We start from the raw sequence: 25,200 nt of genomic DNA, 5'->3' as shown, positions 1-25,200 counted from the left end.
CAGTTGTTCAACTGGACAAGGTTTGGATAGGTTTTGGACATTGAATTCTATTCGTTTATCCACATTTGATCTTTGCCAAAAGGCTGAGAAGCAATCTATTCATCTATCCATACTGGGAAGATCTCATAAATTTCTTTCTTCCTTGGCCCCAGTTGGCCCTTTCTATGTCATAAGTGCAATCTGAGGCCAGAAGAAGGATGATATTATCCAGGGGTTTTTTTTCCCCCCAATTTCCTCTTGACATTTTCAGGATCTGGAGGCTTCCATGACTTGCAGGCTCAATAGCACATAAAAACATCTTTCAGGTCTTCATTTTACTAAGATTAACTCAGTAAAGTCTTGTCTTGGTAGAACATTCTTGAGGCAAAGGGATCAAAGCACACCAATTTTTAAGGAGAATTCTGTGGTTATAGAAGTTTTAGAAGAGCAGGCTCTTGTTCCTGGGACAGTCAACAAACGAATAAGAAAGATGTGCCCCTGGAAGTTCTGAGGTACTACCAAGGAGACTCTTGGCTGACCAGGGAGCACCAGCTTTGGCAATGGCTCCTCCATCAGAGACAGGGCACCAGCTCCTCCTCCTCGGCAGTTTCCGAATGTTTGTGGGAAGCCCAGCCAGCCCTTTCATCTCTGCTCCTTCCTCCATTCTAATCCTCTATGTCAGCTCCACACAAAACCTATCTGTAATGCATTATGGCTTCTGATAAAGGTGAAATTCTGAAGAAGGAAGGAGTTTCATTGAGAAAAGTAAGAATTCTAGTAGTGAATGGAAACTCCAGAAAGAATGAACTTTGTTGAATTCATGTATTCATTCAACTAAAAAGTTGTTCCAAAACACATATAAAAAGCTTATTCTAGACAGGCATTGGGCTACTTCTCATATAGATGACTAAGACAGTTAATATTCTGAATGTCTTCACAGTAGAATATGTTGGTAGTTGTAATGTCTGAGTAATTAAAATATTTTAAAGGATATATGAAATGAAAAAGATAACCAATGCCCTCTGGAAATGTTAGGTGACAGAGCTAAGTATCAGAAGGTGTCAGACAGGTGAAAGTGGGTTGTGTTCAGGCAGAAGTGATGGCACATGCAAAGGCAGAGTAATGCCATAGGGAACTCATGTGTTTTGTAATAGCAAAAAATTCAACATTGCAGCAGGGGAGCATTGGAATGGGAGACAATGTGAAAGACCAAAGATGTCGCTTAGGACGTCATTTTTTCCTTATCATCATTAGCATGACTTGTTCAAAATCTGTTTTAAAATTATAATTACAAAACTGCAAAAGTACATATCACCTCTAAACTTTATTCATTTCCAATATGGAGAGCACAATGATGTCATTTGTATCAAGTTCTAAGAAGAAAATGAAAAAGTGACTGCAGATCACAAAGCATAAATCTACTACATACTCAGTAAATATCGCTAACTTTATCATGATCATGATTTTCATTTTCATGTTTTTATTAGGAACACATAACAAATATGGGTCACTGTAGAAAATATAGAAATATGGAAAAATAACAATAAAGTAAACCCCTTCCCTCTTTTTGCCATTTTAATCAAAACACTTTTAAATGTCACCTATACCCTTTTAGTCTTTTCAGTCACTTTATATGGCATAAAGTTTAAAAATTGGAAATTTGCCATTGTGAGCATTCTTGTTGTCTTCCTTTTCATTAAACATTATACAAACAGCATTAAATGTTCCTCAAAATTATTTTAATAATTGTAGGATATTTTCTTAAATACTGACTTTATAATTGAACCATTCATTCATTTGCACTAATGATCGTTTTTAGTTTGTCACTGTAATGGTCAGCTCTTCAACTTACAACCCAAATCATTTCCTTCATCTCTTCAGTGACAAGGGGCTCTTCCAGTAAAATATGGGAACATTAAAGGCTATTCATGCTGTTGTAAAAAATTGACTTTCAAAGAAATTATATTAATTGACACAACATAAGAAATAAAATATTTCGTACTACATCCCTTACTAATATTTAGTATTATACTCTTGAATAATTAAATTTGATGAAGAAATTTAATCTATATTTATTTCATTTTTATTTTATTTCTAGCAAAATTGAGTAATTTTTTATGTGTATTGGCTTTAGCATTTCTTGGTAAATTAAATATATTTTCTGACAGTTTTCTTTTGGAGAAATTGTCTTTCAAAAAGTATTTATGCGGCTTATTATATAACACATATGAAAACACTTTTCAGTGATTCTTGCTATTATTGGAAGTTGTCATTTATCTTCCCTAATTGTAATTTGTGTTATTAGTATTTATTCTTAAAATATCTACTTGTTTTTCTAAATAAAAAGCAATATATTTTTACCGTACATAATGTAAGAAATATAAAATGTAAAGAATAACTCACAGTGTAATTGCAGCACTAAAATACTAATAAAGAAATAGAATTAGGGCTGTCTATGTGTATATGTATATAAAATACATGTGAATGTATACCTATATAAATTTATATATTTTCTTTTAATAATGAATTACTTACACTCAATATATTATTTTATAATGTATCAATTTAAAATCATACATTTTCTTACAATAGTTAATATTCTTTAATATATCTTTAAATTACTGCAGTTCTATAGTGCAAATATAATACATTGTATTGAAATAGCTATTTTTATATATTTATATTGTTCTTTATTATTTATTGCAATTATTTTATTATACATACACCTGAGAGGAGCAGTATGGTACCTATAAAGGCATACTTTAAAATTTTAGATGTAGAATTGCTCTTTCAGCCTCTTATATGTAATATGAAATCCTCCTTTTATTTGGATCCACAGTGTTTGTCTGTTTACATTATTTCATTTTTACTCAAAATAAGCCTTATCATATTTTAAAATTTAGAATAAATGTAACTTCTTTATTAAAATTTGTGTTTGCTTTCTGATGGCTTTAAACTTTTTTCACATTTTTTAGTCATTTGCTTTCTAACCCTATAAATTGAATGATTATAAATTTACCTAATTTTCTCTTGGGTAATTTGTAAGGATCTCATCATTAATTTGTAAATATTGTATCCATTTGTAATTTATACTTTTATTTTTATTTTACGTTTTTGATGCTCAAAGTTTCTTAATTTTTGCAGAGTCAAATTAATCTTTCATTGTATGGATTTTGATTTAGAATACATGCTGAGAAAAATCTTCCAAATGCTGAAGCAAATACTAAGTAATATTAAATATCTGAATAAAATAAGTTTTTACAACTGCATCTCACTTTATACTTACGTCATTATGGATATTGAATATATTTTACTGTATTGCTTAAGGTGAGAATAGAACATTCATTTTCCCCTCCTGTTGCTGAAGAGCTGCTTATAAAATTCTTAAATACGCATTGCTCCTGAGTGTCGCCTTGTATGAATTATCTCCCTAACACAAGATTCCAATATATGTGTAAACAGACAGAATAAAATATTTTAACTTTATAAAGAGAGAATATAATAAAATACTATTAAGTAATATAAAATATTTCGCTATCTGATTATGCATATACTTTTTGCTTTATTTTTTTCTTAATGATTTTGGAATTATTTTAAATGTATTTATTAGTCTATTCATAATATTTTATGAAATTCAATTTTTTCCAGACATTTTTTAACATGAAAGTGCACTACAATGCCTAAGATGTCTATTTTGACATCTTTACTCTAAAATATTTGTATTTTACTTATACAGTACAACTTTTTCTAGCTTGCTATTAAATACATACAGAAATGTCATGAATATTGCCCTTTTGAAATTAATTCTACTTTAGCATAATGTATTGCTGAGATATAGATTTGGATTGATATTAGTAAATTTAATTCTATTTCAGATTTTTGAATCTATACTAACAAGTGAGATTGATCGCATGTATCATATTTGCAAATTGTGACAGAATTTATTACTGTCATGATTACAGAATATTGTTCTCTTCCATCTGAATATATGTAAGTAAGCCCAGATCTATCTGTTTTTTGAATATTGGAAAAGAACTCATTCATGTAATTGTGCTGGCTTAGAACTATTTTGATTCTATAGTTTTGATGAAATTTCTCCCACTTATATTTTTATATTTTTATTTAATGTTGGGTCATTTATTTTACGAGAAAATAGTCTCTTCATAATTTTTAAATAAATGTATTAATTTATATATTTAATTATGATAGACATACTCAGAGCATTACTTTCTACTTATGAAAGTGGCCTTCTGTAGCTGAAGTTGTTTCCCATTTCCTAGTCCTAATACATTTATTTGTGCTTTTTACATTGTTTCATTGAATGGGACAACTTGTTTGCATTACTTATCTTTAAAGAGTAAAATATTTAATTTATTAGTTTACAATTTTATAATTGTTTAGCATTTTTAATTCCATGATTTTTGTACTTCTGTACCTATCTTGTTTTGAATTTGATTTGGAAACCACATTAGTTTATTTTCACTATCATGTGATAATAATAATAATAATAAATATCTAAATGGACCTGATCCATGCTCTGTGAACATGAATCTATTGTGTCCTCTCAGTCACTGTTGCATAGGAAACATCTGTTGCTCTTTTTGTTGCTGTTCATTTTTAATTTAAAATTGTAAATATTATGTATATTATAAAATATATACCAGTAGAAATTTTAAAGGAATAAGTAAATATATTATAACATTTTAATTATACTTATTTTATTATTAGAAGAATGTAATAATTTCCTCCAAAATATATTCATGTAAAGGAAAATATCAACATTAATATATTATAGAAACCTGATTTAAGATTTTTCATCCTTCTGAGCAAGCACAAGGACCCAAGTTCGATCCCCATACCAAAAAAAAAAAAAGATCTTTCATCCTTTAAAATTTTATTGAATATATTAACTTGATGATCTGGGTCTGAGTGCAGTGCAATTCTATACATGTTTAAAATTATAAAATTTTTAAGCATAAAGAGAATCAATACTCAATTTTGAGGGCTATAAAGAAACTAAATATATATAAAGTTACAAATGGATAAAAATGACTATTGGCTGGGCTTGTGTTGTCCCTGATTCTATAATTCTGGCAAACAAATATGCAGAAGTCTTTGTGGAAATTTTCACTTTTCAGAAGACAAATTTTTCTTCTAAGTTAATCAGAAGACATTGCCTTTTATTATGCCTTTACGATTGCCTCTTTACAAATATGTGTACTATGCTTATGGCAGCACTGCATTGACCATACTTTTCAAATTTATTACAAAATTTACTTGACAATGTTATGTGAGCAAATATGAAAATTTGATCAAGGATACAATCATTTCTGTCAATTAAATGATATAATGGTAGAAATATTTTCAGACATTGAATTGCCCCTCTATAACATTTATTTTCAAAAGCTAATTGTTTTGCCTCTTACTAAAACATCATCTGTACTTGAAGAAATGGTTCTGACTTTTAGTTTTTCTATTTTTTAAACTTTTTATTCATAAATAATTGTAGATTTGCGTGCAGTTATAGGAAATAATACATAGAAATCCTATGTATTCTTTACCTAAAGGTAACATCTTTAAAAACTATAGGACAGGGCTGGGGATTTAGCTCAGTGGTGCTGCTGCCTACCTCACAAACACAGAGTCCTGAGTTCGATCCCCAGTACCACTCCCCCACAAAAAAATCCCAGAAATTAAACCTGTAGGACAATGCCACAATCCAAATAGTGACAATACACCAATCAAGATGTAGAATACTCTATCAATTTGAATGTCCCTCATGCTGGACTTTTTACAGCCATCCCGTTTCCCTCCCATTACTCCCCTCTCTGTAACCACTGGCAACCTACTGTCTGTTTTCTATTTCTATAATTTTATCATTTAAAGAATGTCATATAAATGGAACAGTATAGTGTTTTTTTTACTCAGCATAATTTTCTGGAAATGTACTTGGGGTTCTAGGTGGTATCAATAGCTTGTCCTTTTATGTTGCTGAAAAAATGACCAAAGTACAGTAGAGAAACATTACCATAAATTTAACTGATCATTATCCATTGATGGAAATCTGGATTTTTATCAGTTTGGATTTTTTATGACTACAGCAGCTATGCTTTTGTTTTAACATAATTCTTCTTTCTCTGAGATAAATATCTGGAAGTACACTTACTGGGTTATGTGGTATTTTCATACTTAGTTGTTTTAAAGAACTGCTAAACTATTTTCTAGAGTGGCTGCACAACACACATTTATACCAGCAATGTCTTAACCATCCAGTTACTCCAATCATCATCAGTACTTGGTGCTGTCACTATTTTTTACCCATTCTAATATGTGTACACTGATGTATCATTGTGATCTAAATTAACATTTATATATGAGCCCAGTGTGGTGGTACATGTCCTGTAGTCCCATCACTCTGGGAGGATGAGTCAGGAAGATCTCAAGTTACAGCTCAGCCTAGGTCATTAAACAACTTAACAAGGCCCTGTATCGAAATTTTAAGAACATCTTTAAATGGCTGGGGATGAAGTTCAGTACAAAGGCCTTTGGTTCATTGCTCAGGACTATCAATAATGATGATGATGATAAAACAAATATGTATATATGCATTTCCTTAAAGATTAATGATAGTGAACTTTTTTCATTTTTTACATGGTTGTGGTTTATAGGAGTATTTTTTGTTTTATTTTATTTTTAAACATTTTTCTAATCTGGCTACATAACAGAATTTTTTTAAAATCTTGAATTAATATAAAGACATATGTTTGTATGAATGTTTTAAAAGCTATTTGGTTTTGTACTTAGGGATTCTTTCAGTTCATAAAGTCATGTTTCCTTTAGCTCAGAGACATGTATTCTCCCCCTGGAATATTAGTTTCCTTCTCTTCTCTTTCATTTGTTCTATCATCCTGGAATGCCTATTAAGTGGATTTCATTTTTTATGTTTTATTTTATCATCAATGTGTGTTTCATAATTTCCCCAATAATTTGGGTGTAATTTCTCAAAATTTCATTCTAATTTACCAATTCAATTTTCATAAATTTCAAGCACTGATTCACAGCCTTTGAATTTAAAAAATCATGGTTTATTCCTCTTGGTAGTCAATTCTGGCTTAAGACTCATTTTTATGAGTCTTTTTTCAATATTCAATATTTTTTGAAGCTTATTGAAAGTAAGTAGTAGAAACAATCCAATGTCTCTCCACTTTCTTCTGGACTCATTCTAGAGGTGGGAATCAACTGCTCTGATTCCTTGAATTCATCTCATTAATCCAGATTGATTTGTCTACACATCTCCCATGACCTCCTCTGTTGACCTATTCTAAAAGGCAGAGGACTGTCTTGCCTTTCAATGACAGGAGAGTTTCCACTTGAGCATATCTATTTGCCGCATCACTGACCCATTTTATTATGTTTTTTAAAATGCATTTGTTTTTTTAAAGTTGAGCTTGAAACTGTAGACAATATATGCTTTGGAGAAATATTAGATTTGTTTGATCACAATTATTTTGTAAAAATGATTTTCTTTTTCTATTTACATGCTTTGGAATGTTAAATTCCAAAATTAAACCCCAAAATACAAATTATTTTTTTCTTCCATTAAGTTTATTGGTACACTTTTGGTATACAATACAGTTACATTCATCATTGGAAACTTGTACCTTTATATGATGTATCTTGGTTCTTATTTTTCCCACTTCCCCTGCCCTCCCTTCAACCCCTCCACCCCCCTCCCTCTTTAAAAAGACTTTGTTTCCATTCTTTCCTTTTCTAATATCTTTTTCCTTCCCCTTCTTTCCTTTTCCCTACCCCTCCTAATTCCCCTACCCATTTAGACCTTTTCCTCCTATTTCACATTATCAATTATTCATTTTGATCCTTATTTACATATTCAGTTTCTTACACCAAAATACAAATTATTCACCAGGGCCTGGTGTAGTATTTGTTCTCTCTCTGGTAACTTTGTATTTCCCATGCTGCTTGAAAAGGAGCTATTGGTCAACACTGATAGCAGTGATGAGACACCCCCAGGCTCCTTGTTATCAGGCATAGAGCTATTGATCCCTCCCTTACTTCCACCTCACACCACTTAATATCACAACATCAGAGAGATCTTTCTCCATGACTTATATATGAAAGTGTCATTCTGTCATTTGAAGATTAAGGAGAATTTCTTAACGGATAGAACACAGGCCAAATTCCTTAGCGTAGAAAAATAGTATACCGAGGCAAAACATACAGAACTTTGATTGCATGCTTGTGTGGTTTTTACTTTGTGTTAATTCTGGTCTTTACTGCTCCTAAGATATTATTTTTCTCATAGTAGTTGCTTAGCCATGTCTAATTTTTTTCCTTTATCCCAGCCTCTCAACCAATTTCATTTTCCAACTATATCTTTTTATCTCCATCAGAATTCAACATTCTAGATTACAAAATAAGAAAAGAAACCCCTTTGATACTTAACTTAAAATTAAAAGCTACAACACAATATTGGCATCCACTTAAGTCTAGACAACTTTCTGAATGTCTTGATATTAATGATATTAACTTGGTCACCTTTTTCTCTATATTCATTGTGATTTTGTAGAAATCCCCATTAACTCTCTTAGACATCAAGAGTTAGCCTTGAGTTCAAGGTACAACACTCTAAGAAATCACACTTTAGTATAAATCAAGACGATATTTGGAGTCCAACAAATGTGGTTTGGATTCTCATACTTAATTGCTGTCCCTAATTTCTCTGAAGTCAAGGTCCTCACAGAATGAATAGAAATATGAGAAAACAAAAACACAGAGAAAAATATTAAAATAATTCATTGATCAAAAAGGGCTAAAGTAGGAAGCATAACTCTACCTACTTATGCATATAACCTTTTTCTCCAAAAGAGGGGTCAATGTGCCTATATTTTTCACTTTTTGTCAAAGCAAGCATACTTTTGAATTGTTAAATATATAAATACATCAAATAAACTTGAGTGTACTGTATGGTGAAAAAAGTTACTAGATCTCAATACATGCTAGTCACTTACCTTTCAAATTCTAGACAAGCAAGAAGTATTCACGAAGATTAGAAAAATTGATGCACATAACACTGTGCAAAATTATATATATGTATTTCTAGAGCTTTGGTAAATGCACTTTTATGTGTTTTCTAATGAGATCATTAACATTGGATATATTTCTCAAAAGCTTAGGTGTTCTCAGGCACATCAGTGTTTCAAAATGTATCCTTTCATGTCCCCTTCAGAGACTCATGATTCTGACTTGGAAATGCTTTCTGTACAGATTAATCTGAAATCCAGGATCTTAATGTTGTCTAATTCATTGACAGTAAGAAGGAACCTGAAAAACATTCAGAATGTAATTGTAGCTGCAATCAAGAATTTCTCTATGTGACTATATAGAAGATTTGTACTTACACCTATGGCTTCAGGAAACTGGACAAGGCTAAGTGAGTTTATCCTCATGAGCTTCACTTCTCTACCTACTGAAATACAGTCATTGCTCTTCCTGATATTTCTCATCATCTACCTGGTCACCCTGATGGGAAACAGCCTCATCATTCTGGTTACCTTGGCTGATCCCATGCTGTACAGTCCCATGTACTTCTTCCTCAGGAACTTGTCTTTCTTGGAGATTGGCTTCAACTTAGTCACTGTTCCTAAAATGCTGAGAACCCTGCTCTCCCAGGACACAACCATCTCCTTCCTCGGCTGTGCCACTCAGATGTATTTCTTTTTCTTCTTCGGGGTGGCTGAATGCTTCCTCTTGGCCACCATGGCATATGACCGCTATGTAGCCATCTGCAGTCCCTTGCATTACCCAGTCCTCATGAACCAAAGGACACGCACCAAACTGGTTGCAGCCTCCTGGTTTCCAGGGTTTCCTGTAGCCACTGTGCAGACCACATGGCTCTTCAGTTTCCCATTCTGTGCCACCAACAAAGTGAACCACTTCTTCTGTGACAGCCCCCCTGTGCTGAGGCTGGTCTGTGCAGACACAGCACGGTTTGAGATCTATGCCATTGTCGGAACCATTCTGGTGGTCATGATACCCTGCTTGCTGATCTTATCTTCCTACACACGCATTGCTGCTGCCATCCTCAAGATCCCATCAGCTAAAGGGAAGCATAAAGACTTCTCTACCTGCTCTTCTCACCTCCTTGTTGTCTCCCTTTTCTATGTATCTTTAAGCGTCACATATTTTAGGCCCAAATCAAATAATTCCCCTGAGGGGAAGAAATTACTATCATTGTCCTACACTGTTGTGACTCCCATGTTGAATCCCATCATCTACAGCCTGAGAAATAATGAGGTGAAAAATGCCCTCAGCCGGACCTTCCACAGGGCCCTGGGCCTCAAAAACCACAACCCATAGACATTTTCTCTCCCTGTTCTTACCTCTCCATTGGACTGAAACTTGGCTTTTCAAGTGACCGTTGGTAAACTAGTGGATAAAGGTGTATCTATTGTTACCATTTGCCAAATTTCTCTGCTTTCTCAATATTGTCATACTTTGTTTTCTTTTTGGTATAATTGGTATTTTGTGTTAACTAATGCTAGGTATTTACTTTCTAATGGGCACAAATGTGGCATGCCCTGTGAACAACATAAAACTTTTGGTAATGTGAATTTGGGGACACAAACCTGGAAAGTCAGCAAAAAGCACCAGGTCATCTTGGCCCTTTATCGTACTTTGGACTAGTGTGACTCCCTCAGCAAGAGGAAAAACCCGTAAGCTCTCTAGCACTAAATTCTTCTTGCTGTTTTATTTCATTTCATATGCCCATGAGGCAATGTTGGCTCCTGAGTTTGTTAATATGTAAGATCAATAGAGGAACAACATCACTAATTCCCATAAATATTTCTTTACAATCCATAGTCTTTTTTCACTCCTTTCTCAAGTTGTTCTTCATGGATGGAATGAGCTATTTCTACTTCTCTCCTTCAAATCTATTTGCAGATTCTTACCCATTGTCAAAATAATTTCACTATTTTAGAAATATAGCATGTCATGACGCCATTTTCTTCAAGGTTTGCCTTGAAATTTAGCTAAGTCTAATACATGTTGATTTAACAGCGATATTAAATTTGATTTTATGCCTTTAAATTTTAAATTTTATGTATTGTTGATGTGAAAACAGAAAAGAGAACAATACACAAATACATGAAAATTGGATCTCTCTTTACTCAGGGACTAGAAACTACCAGATTCTACTCAGAAATTGATCTCACTCTTTTCCTCAATGCACAAGATTATAACCTAAGCTAGACCCATACTGAAATAAAACAACTCTGAGTCAATTTATCATCTCCTTGAAGTCAATACTAAGGCCTCAAGTTCCAACATTACATTGCTTCAGTATCCTCTTTTTTTCTCCAGGTATAAATACATGGAACCTACAGATAATCTTACTAGTATCTTACGTCTCTTTTTTCCTCCATCATGCATCAGCTACCTCAAATCGATACTGCTGCAATCTCTTTAATATTTATTTATATTATTATTTATTTACGTATTTTATCATTCTCATTTTTAAATGCTGAAATAGGTTCAGATAACTCAAAGATTATACAGTCATCAAATCGTAGAGGTTGGATTTGAAGTTGATATCCTGACATTACCTATATTTTTCTAAGTTAGCTGTGAGTTATATTAACAATGCAATAAAGAGCTGATACAATCTTCGAAAATTCAACATGTACTTTTATGACAAATAATTAAGAGAAAAATGTCCCAACCACTTGCCGAGGATTATTGTATAAACCTATTTCTTATAAAGTTATTTCAGTTGATGTTTCTGATCTAATTATATAATGATTATGTAATGATTCATTGTATAGTCAACAAACCATTCTCATTACAATGTTGTGGAAAAACTGAAATTTAGAAGGAAGAAAAAAATCACCAAATTCTCATTAATCAGAGAACACTTTACATCTAATACTGACAGTTGTAGCTATAGTTTACGTACATTTTATGCTTCTTTTTATCATTTACTATCACAACTAGGTTTTCAAGATTAGGCCTCAACAAGCTATTTAAGACACTAAAGGGCAGGGGATTTAGCTCAGTGGCACCTCATCTGCCTCACAAGCACAGTGTCCTGAGTTCAATATCCAGTACCAGAGGAAAAAAAAAGACATTAAAGTAGTTTTCTTAAGTAAAAATGGAGAGATCCACGGAAACATTAACACAGAATTTTAACAATTAAGTTGTGTGATAAACATAACACTCTTAACTCTAACTGTAAATTATTTTTCAGACTGCTGTAATTACTTGTAAAAATACTATTTAAATGTGATATTTAATAAATAAAATGTTATCAGCATTTATGCGTTATAATTTATTTTACATATTCTCCTATTTTCTACAATTCAGTTGTTTTTTCTTTGCAGGGAGCCCAGTATTAACACAAATAAACATTTTTTAAAAATCTATTTTATTTATGGATATTTGCAGTACATAAAGTTCACATTCATCTTGGGGAGTAAGTATATATGCATAACATAGCTTGTTTCTTTTTTAATCCCTTTCCCCTTCACATCCACCTCCCTTCCTTTGTCTCTAAATTTTCTTTCCTCATTTTTATTCCTCTTAATTTTTTTAAATTTTTAATTTTTTAATTTTTTTTATTAAATTCTTTTATTGGTACATTGTAGGTATATAAAACAATTACATTTCTCATTGGGATTTGTACCTTTACATAATGCATCTTGGTTCTTATTTTTCCCCCATTCCTAGCCCTCTCTTCACACCCTCCACTCTTCCCTATTTACAGAGACTTTATTTACATTTTTTCCATTTCTCAGCATTTATCCTTTCCCTTCTTTCCTTTCCCCTGCCCCTCCCACTACCCCTACCCCTTTGGACCTTTTCTTCCTATTTTACATTATCGATTATTCATTCTAATCATTGGTACATTTTAGGTATACAATATAATGACATTCATCATTGGAAATTTGCACCTTTACGTAATCTCTCTTGGTTCTTATTTCTCACCCTTGCTCAGCCCTCCCTTCAACCCCTCCATTCCTCCCTATTTACAAAGATTTTGTTGCTATTTTTCCATTTTCTCGTATTAATCCCATTCTCTTGTATCCTTTCCCCTAGCCTTCCCACTTCCTTCCCCTTTGCCCCTTTTCTTCCTATTTCACATGACCTATTATACATTTAGTCCTTTTTTACTCTTTCAGTTTCTCACACCAGAGAAACTATTCAGTATTTATTCATATGTGTCCTATTTATTTCACTTAAGAGTATCGCCTCAATGTGCATCCACTTAGCTATAAATGTCTCTAATTTCTCATTTTTATGGCTGAGTAGTACTCCATTTTATTAAAAAACCACATTTTCTTGATCCAGTCTCCAGCTGATGGGCATTTGGGCTGTTTCCAAGTTTTAGCTATCACAGACTGTGCTGCTATGAACATGGGCGCATGTATATCACTGTGATATGATTCTTTTAATTCTTTGGGGAAGATCCCCAGCAGTGGAATAGCAGGGTCAAATGAGACTTCCAGTACTAGTTCTTTGAGGTATCTCCATACTGATTTCCACAGTGCTTGCACCAGTCTACACTCCCACCAGCAGTGGAGCAGAGTTCCTCTTTCCCCACAGCCCCACCAGCATTTTTTATTGGTTGATTTCATGATAGCAGCCATTGCTTCTGGAGTGAAGTGGAATCTCAGCATTGTTTTCATTTGCATCTCTCCAATGACCAGTGATGTTAAACATTTTTTCATGTATTTATTTGCTATTTCTACTTCTTTGTCTGAGAAATGTCTGTTCATTTCAGATGCCCATTTTTGTATTGGGTCTTTAAATTTGAGAGGCCTGATCTTTTGAAGTTCTTTATAGATTCAAGATAATAGACCTTTATCTGAGGAAGAGCAGGTGAAGATTCTTTGTGGGTTGTCTCTTCACACTGCTGGTGGTTTCTCTTGTTGTGCAGAAGCTTTTTAATAAGAAGAGATCCCACTTGTTGATTGTTTGTGCTCGTTCATGGGCAACTGAGGTTTTGTTCATAAAATCTTTTCCTACACCAAAGTTTTCAAGAGTTCTACCTAACCTGTGTTCCCACTGGTTCAGAGTTTCTATTTTAATAATTAGGTCTTTAATCCACTTCGACTTTAGTTTAGTGCATGGCGAGAGATACAGGTCTAGTTTTAATCTTTGGCAAGTTGAAGCCCAATTTTTCCAGCACCATTTATTAAAGAGGCTATCTTTCCTCCAGTGAGGGTATTTGGCTCCTTTCTCAAAGATAAGATGACTGAGTGTATCTGACGTTGTTTCTGCATCTTCTAATCTGTTCCACTGGTCCTCAAGACTGTTTCTTTACCAGTACCATGCTGTTTTTATCATAGTAGCTTTGTAGTATAGTTGCAGGTTGGGGATTGTGATACCCCCTGTCATGTCTCTGTTACCAAGAATTGCTTTTACTATTCTGGGTCTCTTCTTGTTCCAAATGAATTTTTGGATTGTTTTCTCAAGGTCCATGAAGTATGCTGCTGGGATCTCAATTGGAATTGCATTAAATCTATATAGCAGTTTTGGAAGTATGGCCATTTTCACTATATTAATCCTTCCTACCCAGGAGCAGGGGATGTCTGTCCATTTTCTGATAGCATCTTCAATCTCTCTTTTCAGAGTGCCATAGTTTTCAGAGAAGAAGTCTTTGATTTCTTTCATTAGGTTGATTCCTAGGTATTTCAGTTTTTTGGATGCTATTGTGAAAGGGATTATTTGCCCTATTTCTCTCTCAGTGAGTCTGTCATTGGTGTAGAGGAAAGCTATTGATTTTTGTGTGTTGACCTTGCAACCAGCTACTTGACTGAATTTGGTTATTAAGTGTAGAAGACTTTTGGTGGAGTTCTTGGGGTCTTCTATATAGAGTATCATGTCATCTGCAAATAATGACAATTTGACTTCTTCATTACCTATCTTTATTCCCTTTATTTCTTTCTCTTGTCTAATTGCCATGGCTAATGTTTCCAAAACTATGTTGAACAAGAGTGGTGATAGTGGATATTCTTGTCTTGTTCCTGCTTTTAGTGTGAAGGATTTCATTTTTTGACCATTTAGTATGATATTGGCTGTTGGTTTTTCATAGATGGCTTCTATCAGTTTGAGGTAGAGACCATCTATTCCAATTTTTTGTAGGGTTTTTATCATAAATGCATGTTGGATTTTGTCAAATGCTTTTTCTGCATCTATGGAGATAATCATATGGTTTTTGTCCTTGGCTCTATTGATATAGTGTACTACATTGATTGATTTGTGTATATTGAACCATCCCTGCATCCCTGGGATGAATCCCACTTGATCATGGTGTATGATCTTCTTGATGATCTTCTGCATTCTGTTTGCCATTATCTTATTAAGGATTTTTGCATCTAAGTTCATTAGTGAGATTGGCCTATAGTTCTCTTTTCCATTGGGTCTTTTTCTGCTTTGGGGATCAAGGTGATGCTTGCTTCCAGGAATGAATTTGGGAGTATTACTTCCTTTTCAATTTCATTGAAGAGTTTAAACAGTAGTGGCAGCAGTTCCTCTCTAACTGTCTTGTAGAATTCAGCAGTGAAACCATCAGGGCCCGGGCTTTTCTTAGTTGATAAGTTTTTAATTATGTTTTCAATTTCATTGGTTGATATTGGGTTGTTCAGAATTTTTAGGTCTTCTTCGTTCAACTTTGGTAATTCATATGTATCTAGGAATCTGTCCATTTCTTCTGTGTTGTCCATCTTATTGGCGTATAGGTTCTGGAAGTAGGTATTGATGATCCTCTGGATTTCTGCTGGGTCTGTTGTCATTTTGCCCTTTTCATTCCTAATTGCATGGATTTGGGCCTTTTCTTTGCTTTTTCTGACAAGGTTGGCTAAAGGTTTGTCAATTTTGTTGATTCTTTCGAAGAACCAACTCTTGGCTTCATTGATTTTTTGTATTGTTCTCTTAGTCTCCATTGCATTGATTTCTCCTCTGATCTTTATAATTTCCTCCCTTGTATGAGCTTTGGGGTTTGTCCTGCTCTTCTTTTTCTAGAAGCTTGAGGTTCAGCATCAGGTTGTTTAATTGGGCTCATTCTGTTTTCCTAATATGTGTATTCACTGCTCTGAATTTCCCTCATAAGACTGCTTTCATTGTGTCCCATTGATTCTGATATGTTGTATTGTCATTGTCATTTAATTGAAGGAACTGTCTGATTTCTTCTTTAATTTCCTCTGTGACCCATTGGTTATTCAGTAGAGTGTTTTTCAATTTCCACATGTTTACGAAATTTTTCGAGTTTCTTTTGCTATTGATCTCCAATTTCATCACACTATGGTCTGATAATATACAGGGGATAACTTCAATTCCTTTGCACTTACTTAAACATGTTCTGTGTTTGAGTATGTGGTCTATTTTGGAGAATGACCCCTGTGCAGCTGAGGAGAATGTGTAGTCTGATTTTGTGGGGTGGAAGACTCTGTAAACATCTGTCAAGTTCATTTGTTCAAGAGTTCGATTGAGTTCTAGTATTTCTTTACTTATTTTTAGTCTAGTTGCTCTATCTATTTGTGACAGTGGGGTGTTGAGGTCCAACACTACAATTGTATCAGTGCATATATGACTTTTCATGTCCCTTAGTATTTGTTTTATATAGTTGGGTGCACTAGTGTTTGGTGCACAGATATTTATTATTGTCATCTCTTCCTCTTGGATTCTTCCCTTTACAAGGATGTAGTGTCCTTCTTCGTCTCTCTTAATCAGTGTTGGTTTGAAATCTACTTGATCTGCAAAGAGGATAGCTACTCCTGCTTTTTTTCAGGTTCCTGTCACATGGAGTATTGTTTTCCACCCTTTAACTTTTAGTCTATGAGTTTCCTTTTGAATTAAGTATGTTTCTTGTATGCAGCATACTGTTGGATTTTGCTTCTTGACCTATTCTGCCAGTCTATTTCTTTTGATTGGTGAATTGAGACCATTAACATTGATGGTTATAACTGAAACGTATTGACTTGTCATTGCCATGACTTTTTCTTTTTGTTGGGTTCTCTCCCTTTACATTTAATTTCTTGTCATGCCAGATGGGTTCATTCTGCTTTGTTTCCTGGGGTTGTGATCCTTAATGTCTGTTCCTAGGATATTGTGTAAAATTCTTTGGAGTGCTGGTTTGGTAGTCACGAAGTTCCTAAGGTGCTCTTTGTCATGAAAGTATCTTATTTCTCCATCTATTTTGAAAGATAGTTTTGCAGGGTACATCAGTCTGGGTTGGAGGCTGTTTCCTTTTAGGGCTTGGAATATGTCTCTCCCCTTCTTGCCTTGATGGTTTGTGTTGAGAAGTCTGCTGTGATTCTGATGGGCTTTCCTTTGTATATGATTTGTTTCTTTTCTCTCACTGCTTGGAGAACTTTGTTCTTCTGTTGAGTTTCTGGAATCTTAACAATTATATGCCTATGTCTAGATTTTTTTTGGATCAAGGCTATTTGGAGTCCTATATGCTTCACTTATCTGTATGTCAAGCTCTTTTCCCATGCTTGGGAAGTTTTCTGCCATTATTTCTGTGAAGAGATCTTTTATGTCATCTGCACTCTCTCCTGTTTCTTCATTGACTCCAATCAGTCTTATGTTATTCTTCTTTGCATCATCTAGCAGCTGCTGGATTGATTTCTCATGTTCCCTTATAATTTTGAAGCAGTTTTTCTTTTCCTGGTCACTAATTGCAATCTTATCTTCTATATCTGAAATTCTGTCCTCACATTGACTCATTCTGCTGTGTAGACTTTCAGTGCAGTTTTTCATGTCCTGGAAATCTATTTGCGTCTGTTTTATGGATTCCATTTGTTTCCTATGTTGGGATTCCATCAAGTTCCTGAGCTCCTCTCTAGATTTGTTAATCATGTCTTGCACTAGGGGCACAGTTTCTCCTGTTATCTGAGAAATTATTTCTGATTTTATTTTTTCCAGATCTCCTTTTGTTGTCCAGTTCAGTGGTTGAGTATCAGAGTGTTCCATCTCATTTCCCTTTGGGGTTCCTGTAGGTGATCTGGAAGTCTGGTTTTGAGACTTATTTATGTGTTTTCTTATTTTGACTGGGGCATGGGGCTGTTAGTGCCTGCATGAATTACCTCCTCTGAGCTGGGAGAGGTGGGTCAGTGGCCAGGAGCAGCGGTAGGGATTGTGAACCAAAAGCCCTTTCCTGTGGGTTGGGAGCAGCAGGAGGGATGGTAGCTGGGAAGCCCGTTCTTCTGGACCAGGTGCAGTGGGATGGTGGCTCAGAAGCCCCTACCTCTGGGCCGGGAGCAGCGGGACTCAGTGCTTTGGTCTGGTGGTCTGGTGTCCTCTGTGTCTTTGTAGTTTGAAACCAGGTCGCTGCCTGTCTGCAGTGGGGTGATTGGGTGTCTTCTGCATGACTCAGGACCTTGGTAGGGCATGGGCAGACCTGCCTGTTTGCAGCGGTGTGATTCGGTGTCTTCTGCACGACCCATTTTTATTCTTCTTAATAGCCTTATCTCATATTTATTGCTTCATATGTCTATAATGTTTATATTCATTGTATTTATTTGGTACCTCTGCACAGCACATCTTAAATTTTGCTACTTCTACTCCCCTCCCCTTACACTCAGCCCCTGGACTCCTTCCCATTTGCAAAAGATCTATCCCCTTTTTTCCTTCTATCCATCCTTTATTTTGCTGCTTCTTAGTACTTTGCTTTACTCAAATGAAAGATATCATACTGTATTTAAGCTTAAACATCTGGTTTCTTACACTCAACATTATATTTCTCAGGTGTATCCATTTTCCTACAAATTTCTTAAATTTATCCTTCTTTATAGCTGTATATTATATTATATATACATATCACATTATCTTTATTTGTTCATCTGTTAGTGTATTTACAAGCTGCTTCCAGGATTTAGCTGTTATGAATTGTGCTGCTATAAACATTGCATGCATCTATCACTATAATATGATATCTCTAGCTCTTTTGGGAAGATATCCAGAAGGGGAATAGCTGGGTCAATTGAAATTTATAATTTTAGTTCTTTGAGTAATCTCCCTACTGATTTCAATAATGATTGTTCTAGTTCACATTCCCACCAATAAGTAATGAACTTTTTATGATTTAAGATTTTATTAAGTTAGTATATTGGAATAAAATCCCAGAAATAGAATTAGTGATCAAAATCTATGAAATTTTCTGAGTTTATGGTTTTTTGTCATATGTACTTACTATGAAACAGACACTGTACTTGAGAGTATTTCCAGGGATAAACATATACAACTTTTAGTACAAATAAGTTAATTCTTAAAGAAGATGAGACATAACCACCTACATGTATATTCACTTAAGGAGAGAGCTTCAAAATATAGATGAAAAACAGAGAAGTCAGAGGAAAAAAAGATAAATCCTTGAATATACTGGGAGGACTTCTCAACATGTTTCTCATTAATCAATAGGACAAATAGAGAGAAACTTGCATAGAAAAGACTTGAGCAATACTAAGAATAATCTACCCCCAAATGGCATCAGTAGAACACACCATACAACAACAGGCAAATACTTTGTTATATTGTGAGTGCACAGGGAACTGATTATTCAAAGGTAATATAACTGCCTCTCAATTTCTATAGTGGATTAGTTCCAGAACCTTGCATGAATAGGAAAATCCACAGCTACTCAAACAGCTTATTTAAAATGGTGCAATATTTGCAAATAACATAAAAGCCTCTAAATTACATTACCGAACCTCTAGATTACTTATAACAAGTAATAAATATAAATGTTATATAAATAATTGCTATACTCTATTGCTTATGGCATAATGATGAGAAAAAATCTGTACATGTTCAATATAGATAAAAATTTTTTCTAGAGTATTTTTGTCTGCTATTGGTTGAATTCACAGACTCAGACACAGATACACAAGGCCAACTGTAAATAGAAATACAATACATTTTGTACTTAAGCCTTATATACTGTAATTTTGTTAAGCTCACTTATTAGTTTGAGTAATTCTTTTGTAAAATCTCCAAAATTTTCTTCCTAGATAATTCTATTATGTGCTAATGCAATCAAATTCTTCTTTGTTATCACTGTTCATTATTTTTTTCTTTTTCTTGTCATATTGAATTGTTAAATCTCTGGTACAATTTTGAATAAAAGTAGGCAAAACATAAACACTTATTTTGTTTATTCATTGCAATAAATGCTTAAAGATTAGAGCCACATTACCCCAAAGAAGTTGTACAAGCTTACAAATTCCTATGTGTCATGGTTATATCTCATTTTCAATACCCTTGTATTGAAATATTTGTTGCTAAATCCCTGGATGTTTGCCAATCTAAGAGGTGAATAATGTAATCTAGCTGAAGCTTTAATTTTACTTATCTTACCCTCTTGTGTTTAAAAGTCATTGTATTGATTTTTAAGTTGCTCTTTCCATATCTTTGTGCAGTTTTACCACCTGGTGTATATTTGTTAATGCTGATTTTTAAAAATTTTCTATGTAATAGGAAGATCAGACCTTTTGAAATGACTTAAAATATTATACCTTTTGTCATTTCCCTTTGAATTTGCTTATGGTGAGACAGCAGACCCTCAAGTTACAACCAGTCTGACATTCAGACAACTTGGACTAATTAAGTTAAAGGAAGATTCATATGCCTCTTGTTATCTATACCGTGTACCTAGGTAATTATCAAGATATCAGCTGCATTGATATACAACCAACTTGAGTTACAACCAGCCCTCAGGAACTGATCAAGTTTGTAAGGCAAGGTTTCACTGTATTTTTATCCCTCAAGTGTAGCTGTTATACTTGGGTCCACAAAAATATTTTTTCAATATTTTATTAGTATTTATGTGATTTTATTAATATTCAAATTTCTTTATAATATTGACTTTATCGTGTGTGAAGTTGGAAGTAATTTTATACTTGCCTGTGCATTATACCCAGCAGCAGTTACAGTATAATGTATTAGTTCCCATCTAATATGAAACATTATTGTGCTATTATATAATCACAATATTCATAAAACTGGGTATATTAAGTCTAGCAATGCTTAAACACTTAATGTCAAAACTTTAGTATTTCCAAAAATGTTAACAATACTGTACCTATTACCATGAAGATACAATTTTAAAAACTATAAACCACAACCTTAAAGGGATCATCAAAACATATTTAAACAGTCCCTCGGCAGTGGCCCTGGGGCGGCTGGGGCGGCGTGGGCGGCGGCGAACCTCAACGTGGTGAGGGAGACTACGGACGTTCTGCTTGAGATTTCAAAAATTTTGAATACTGGCTTAGATATGGAAACTCTGTCTATTTTGTGTACGACTTTGTGAACAAGGCATTAATCCAGAAGCTTTATTTTTGGTCATTAAGGAGTTCTGCAAGGCCACTGAAGCACTAAAGCCTGCTGAAAATACAAGCTGACTTTCTGGAGAAATCTTGATGAGATATGTCAAGCTCTTCAAGAGGATTTGAAGATTGCATTATAGTCAAGAATGTACAGTAAAATTACTGCATGCAGCAGTATAGAAAAAAATTTTCCTTTTAAAAAGAATTATAAAACCATAGCTTTATAAATCAATGGAAAGTGGCTTACAGAAGAACTATCAGATGTGTTTATATCACATCTTACTCATTTTTTAAAAAATGGCTCTAATGCTTTGGCATTGCTGTGTTCATGGTTATGTATTCCTTATTTATAGCTCTGATAGCTTTAATTTTCTAAGCAGTCTGTCTGGCAGCTTTGCACATCTGCTGTGCCTGGTTGAAGTATAGTGGAACCCATCAGCAAGGATGTGCAGCAGTTATGACTTGTTAACATTTCCATTATAAACTTTAATTTTGAATTTTTTATGCATAACAACTGTGGATTTATGTTGTACTAAGCTGAACGTTGACAAGATTTTGGCCACCATTTGTGAATTTTGATTTAGATTTCTTATGTTTACCAGAATCTTGTTTTTAAAATAAGGCCATAGAGAACATTTCTTGTGATCTACTCTTTAACGAAGAACAGTTAGTCTTTGAAGAGTTTTGGGAAGTTAATAGTGTGAGCCAATCATTTTTGTATTGAATAAAAAATAAAACTTCTAGAAACTAAAATTTTAAAAGTACTGACAGTTTTTAGCGTAGTGTTATTTTTAGTTTAAATCATTTAAATCTAATAGAAATATTGAGAATTTTTTCTAAGTTTTATATCCTATGAAAGCCTACAAAATAATTTATACAATGAAATGTAGCCACCCTGCAAAATTCCTTTTTACTTTTATTACATAAAAGTAACTGGAGGCCCAGGGATTTAGCTCAGTGGTTCTGCCACCTGACTTGCAAGCACAAGGACCCAAGTTCGATCTCCGGTACCAAAAGAAAAAAAAAAAGTAACTGGAATGCTTATCTAGTAATCTTGGGTGGTTATTTAATAAACCAGTAGGTAGGTGGTATGTTTCAACAAATATTGTATTTTCTAAAGAAGTAAAGATTTGCACTCATTAAACAAAAACTAATTAAATGTGAATCAGGAATTATAAGTATGGTTTTCTAAAATCCTTATTTGTCTTCATTTTTGCCCTTGAAACTCATCAAAGAGATGATTTCAGAATAAATTTTAGAAAATTTAGGATAGAATTGGTTCTGTTCCTGTAACAGAATCTCAGTGAAATTTTTTTTGCAAAGTTAATAAGGATTTAATCAGATTTTACTGTTTCTTAAATTTTAAGTTTTGTTAGATGCCATTTAAATGATGGTACAAGAATTTACTTTACAGTAGCATTTCTTTTTGTTCAGATACCTGAGTGATTTTAATAAGATTTAGCAATATTTAACTAGCCAGCTTCTCTGACATTTAAAAAAATAAATGTTGGCTTTTGGCTATTTCAATTTTTCAAATATATGACATCTTTATCAGTTAAACTAAAAAGTTTTTGCAGAATGAGTTAAAAGACAGAACTTGTGATAAGCGTTTGACTGATAATAAATATAGCAAATACTGGCTGTTATTTATAAAATCAAAGAAAACACTTCTCTCAAACTCCAAATTTTGTGTATATTTTTGGGCCTTAAGAGTTGATGGTTTTATTTATGATTTTGTAGATTAAGTTATTTAAGTATGAAACAAAGTAGGAAAATATATTGAAAAAGGATTATGTTTACAGAGAGGACTTTCGTGTGTCACATTCCTTAAATGTAAACATATATTTTAATGCACACTGAAGTAATATTTGAGAAAGCAAACAAAATAACAAAATTGAAGTGTCACGTATGTGTCAGTGACAAAAATAAAGCCATTTTGGTGATATTGGCAAAAACCCCCATATTTAAACAATTATAATTCATGCAATTTGACTAACTTTATAATTAATAAGGAAGGAGGCTGAAGTGCTAATTCATAAAATTGGCTCTTGGCAAATTTTAGAGCCATCTCGATATTGTGGGTAGTCTTCAAATGAACAACCTCATACACACGTATAAAGTTAAAAGTTGTTGGGCCGGGGATTTAGCTCAGTGGTTCCACCACCTGCCTCACAAGCCAAGGACCCGAGTTCGATCCCTGGTACCACAGAAAAAAAAAAAAAAGTTGTGAAAACTGTTATAGAAGAGACAAAAAGAAATGCCAAGACAATAGCAAAGGTGCATTTTAGAAGCTTTTGGGGTGACAATATTTAGTAAGGAAGTGGTAGTCCAGACTGAAGCAGATCACAGAAGTTTTGAGTGAGGAAGAACTTGGTGAACTATAAAAGTACAAGAAGACATACTTTTGCCAAAATTTGATGGTTGAAAAGACAAGTGAAAATGGTTTGATAGGGAGAGAGATGGTGGGGGTGACATCACTATGTTTGAGCATGTTAAGGGTCTTGGAGTCCAACCTACATGCAGTGGATAGACACTGGGATATTTTGATTAAAAGGATGATTTTTTAATAAGGTACAATGGTGTCTGGATGAACAATGCACTTTAAGTAGCAAGACTGGAATGGAGAGTAGGGTAGTGGTGGTTTAGAACAGTGACAGAGATGAGAGTTCAGATTCTAAATATATTTGCAATACAAAGTTAGCAAGGCTTGGTGGAATAGATTTATGTAACAATTGAGGAAGAAGGAGGTGTCAAAAACTCCACCCACATTTCTGGCATAAGATATTAAGTTTATGAATGGAAAATGATGGAGAAAAAGTGTATCCATGTGGGGGACAGCCGAAAAAGAGATGTAGGACATTCAGTTTCCAGTTCATCTGAGAGGACAGTTTTGTGTAGCTACATGAATAACCCTAACTTTAGTTCACCAGGTTCACTGAGGCAGATATTATGGTCATGGTTAACCCACTAAAATAAATATTAAGCAAAGTCCCAGCATTACAATGGTGAGACAGAAATAGAAGCATATTAGGATTATGAGTAAATATATATATATATGTAATAACAGGACAGGACTATCAGCTTTGGGTGTGTGGAAAAGGATTATGAGATGAGCAATATCATAAAAATGAAGAAGTCAAACCATCACAATGCATGATATAACATGGGTTATATCTCAGAGGCCAGCAATTTTTACTATGGGAGGCCAAACATTAAGTATTTGGAACCAAAAGCAGAATCAAAATATTTTATAGATAATTTTATAACAAAAAGGAAAACAATTTTTAATAAGTTTTATTAGTCAAATTTAAAATGTACTTAACTACTAAATGCAAAATTTTGTAATATACATCTACTAAGGAGAAGATGACAAGTATTTTTTTCAGTACTGAAGATTAAACTCCAAGGTTCACACTGAGCTACATCCTCAGTCATTTTTAATTTTTTAAAATTTGAGACAGGATCACACTAAGTTGCCCAGGCTAGGCTTGAACTTGGAATTCTCCTGCCTCAGCCCTCCCAGTGTTCTGAGGTGTGATTGATTTTTGCAGAGATAACATTTCACTTAGTTGAAGTTCAAAGTACTTGTTCCTTTTCATCAAAATCGATTGTAAGTGTTCATCTATTGATACTGATCTGTAATGAGATTTTACATATTGCAACTCTGAAAATGTCTTTTTCCTTGGTACATATTTCCAGATATTCTGCATACTGTGCATATTAGATATTATTTTAATTGAATATATTTGGTATTTGGAAGACAATTCTATTCAATTATTCTCCTGATATTTGCTTTTAGCATGGCATTACAATGGAGATTAATCACTTTCTTTTTTTATTCATTGTTTATTGGTACATTTTAAGTATACAATAT

At 33.7% G+C, this 25,200-nt stretch overlaps 1 protein-coding gene and 1 pseudogene across 1 annotated transcript; both read left to right on the top strand.

Annotated features, from left to right (window-relative positions):
• Positions 1-9,393: 9,393 nt before the first annotated feature.
• LOC147828016 (olfactory receptor 10A2-like) lies at positions 9,394-10,356 on the top strand. The gene has a single exon (XM_087211414.1). The coding sequence runs from the start codon at positions 9,403-9,405 to the stop codon at positions 10,354-10,356; it is 954 nt and encodes a 317-aa protein (XP_087067540.1). The 5' UTR covers positions 9,394-9,402.
• A 636-nt stretch (positions 10,357-10,992) lies between these two features.
• LOC101699659 (mitotic-spindle organizing protein 1 pseudogene) lies at positions 10,993-21,401 on the top strand (annotated as a pseudogene).
• The last annotated feature ends 3,799 nt before the right edge of the window (positions 21,402-25,200 follow it).

This window comes from Heterocephalus glaber, unplaced genomic scaffold, assembly GCF_053883595.1.
Source record: "Heterocephalus glaber isolate CG9 unplaced genomic scaffold, H.glaber_assembly_v1.0 deba00001428, whole genome shotgun sequence".
NCBI classification, from domain to species: Eukaryota; Metazoa; Chordata; class Mammalia; order Rodentia; family Bathyergidae; genus Heterocephalus; species Heterocephalus glaber.
This window is presented reverse-complemented; position numbering and strand designations above follow the sequence as displayed.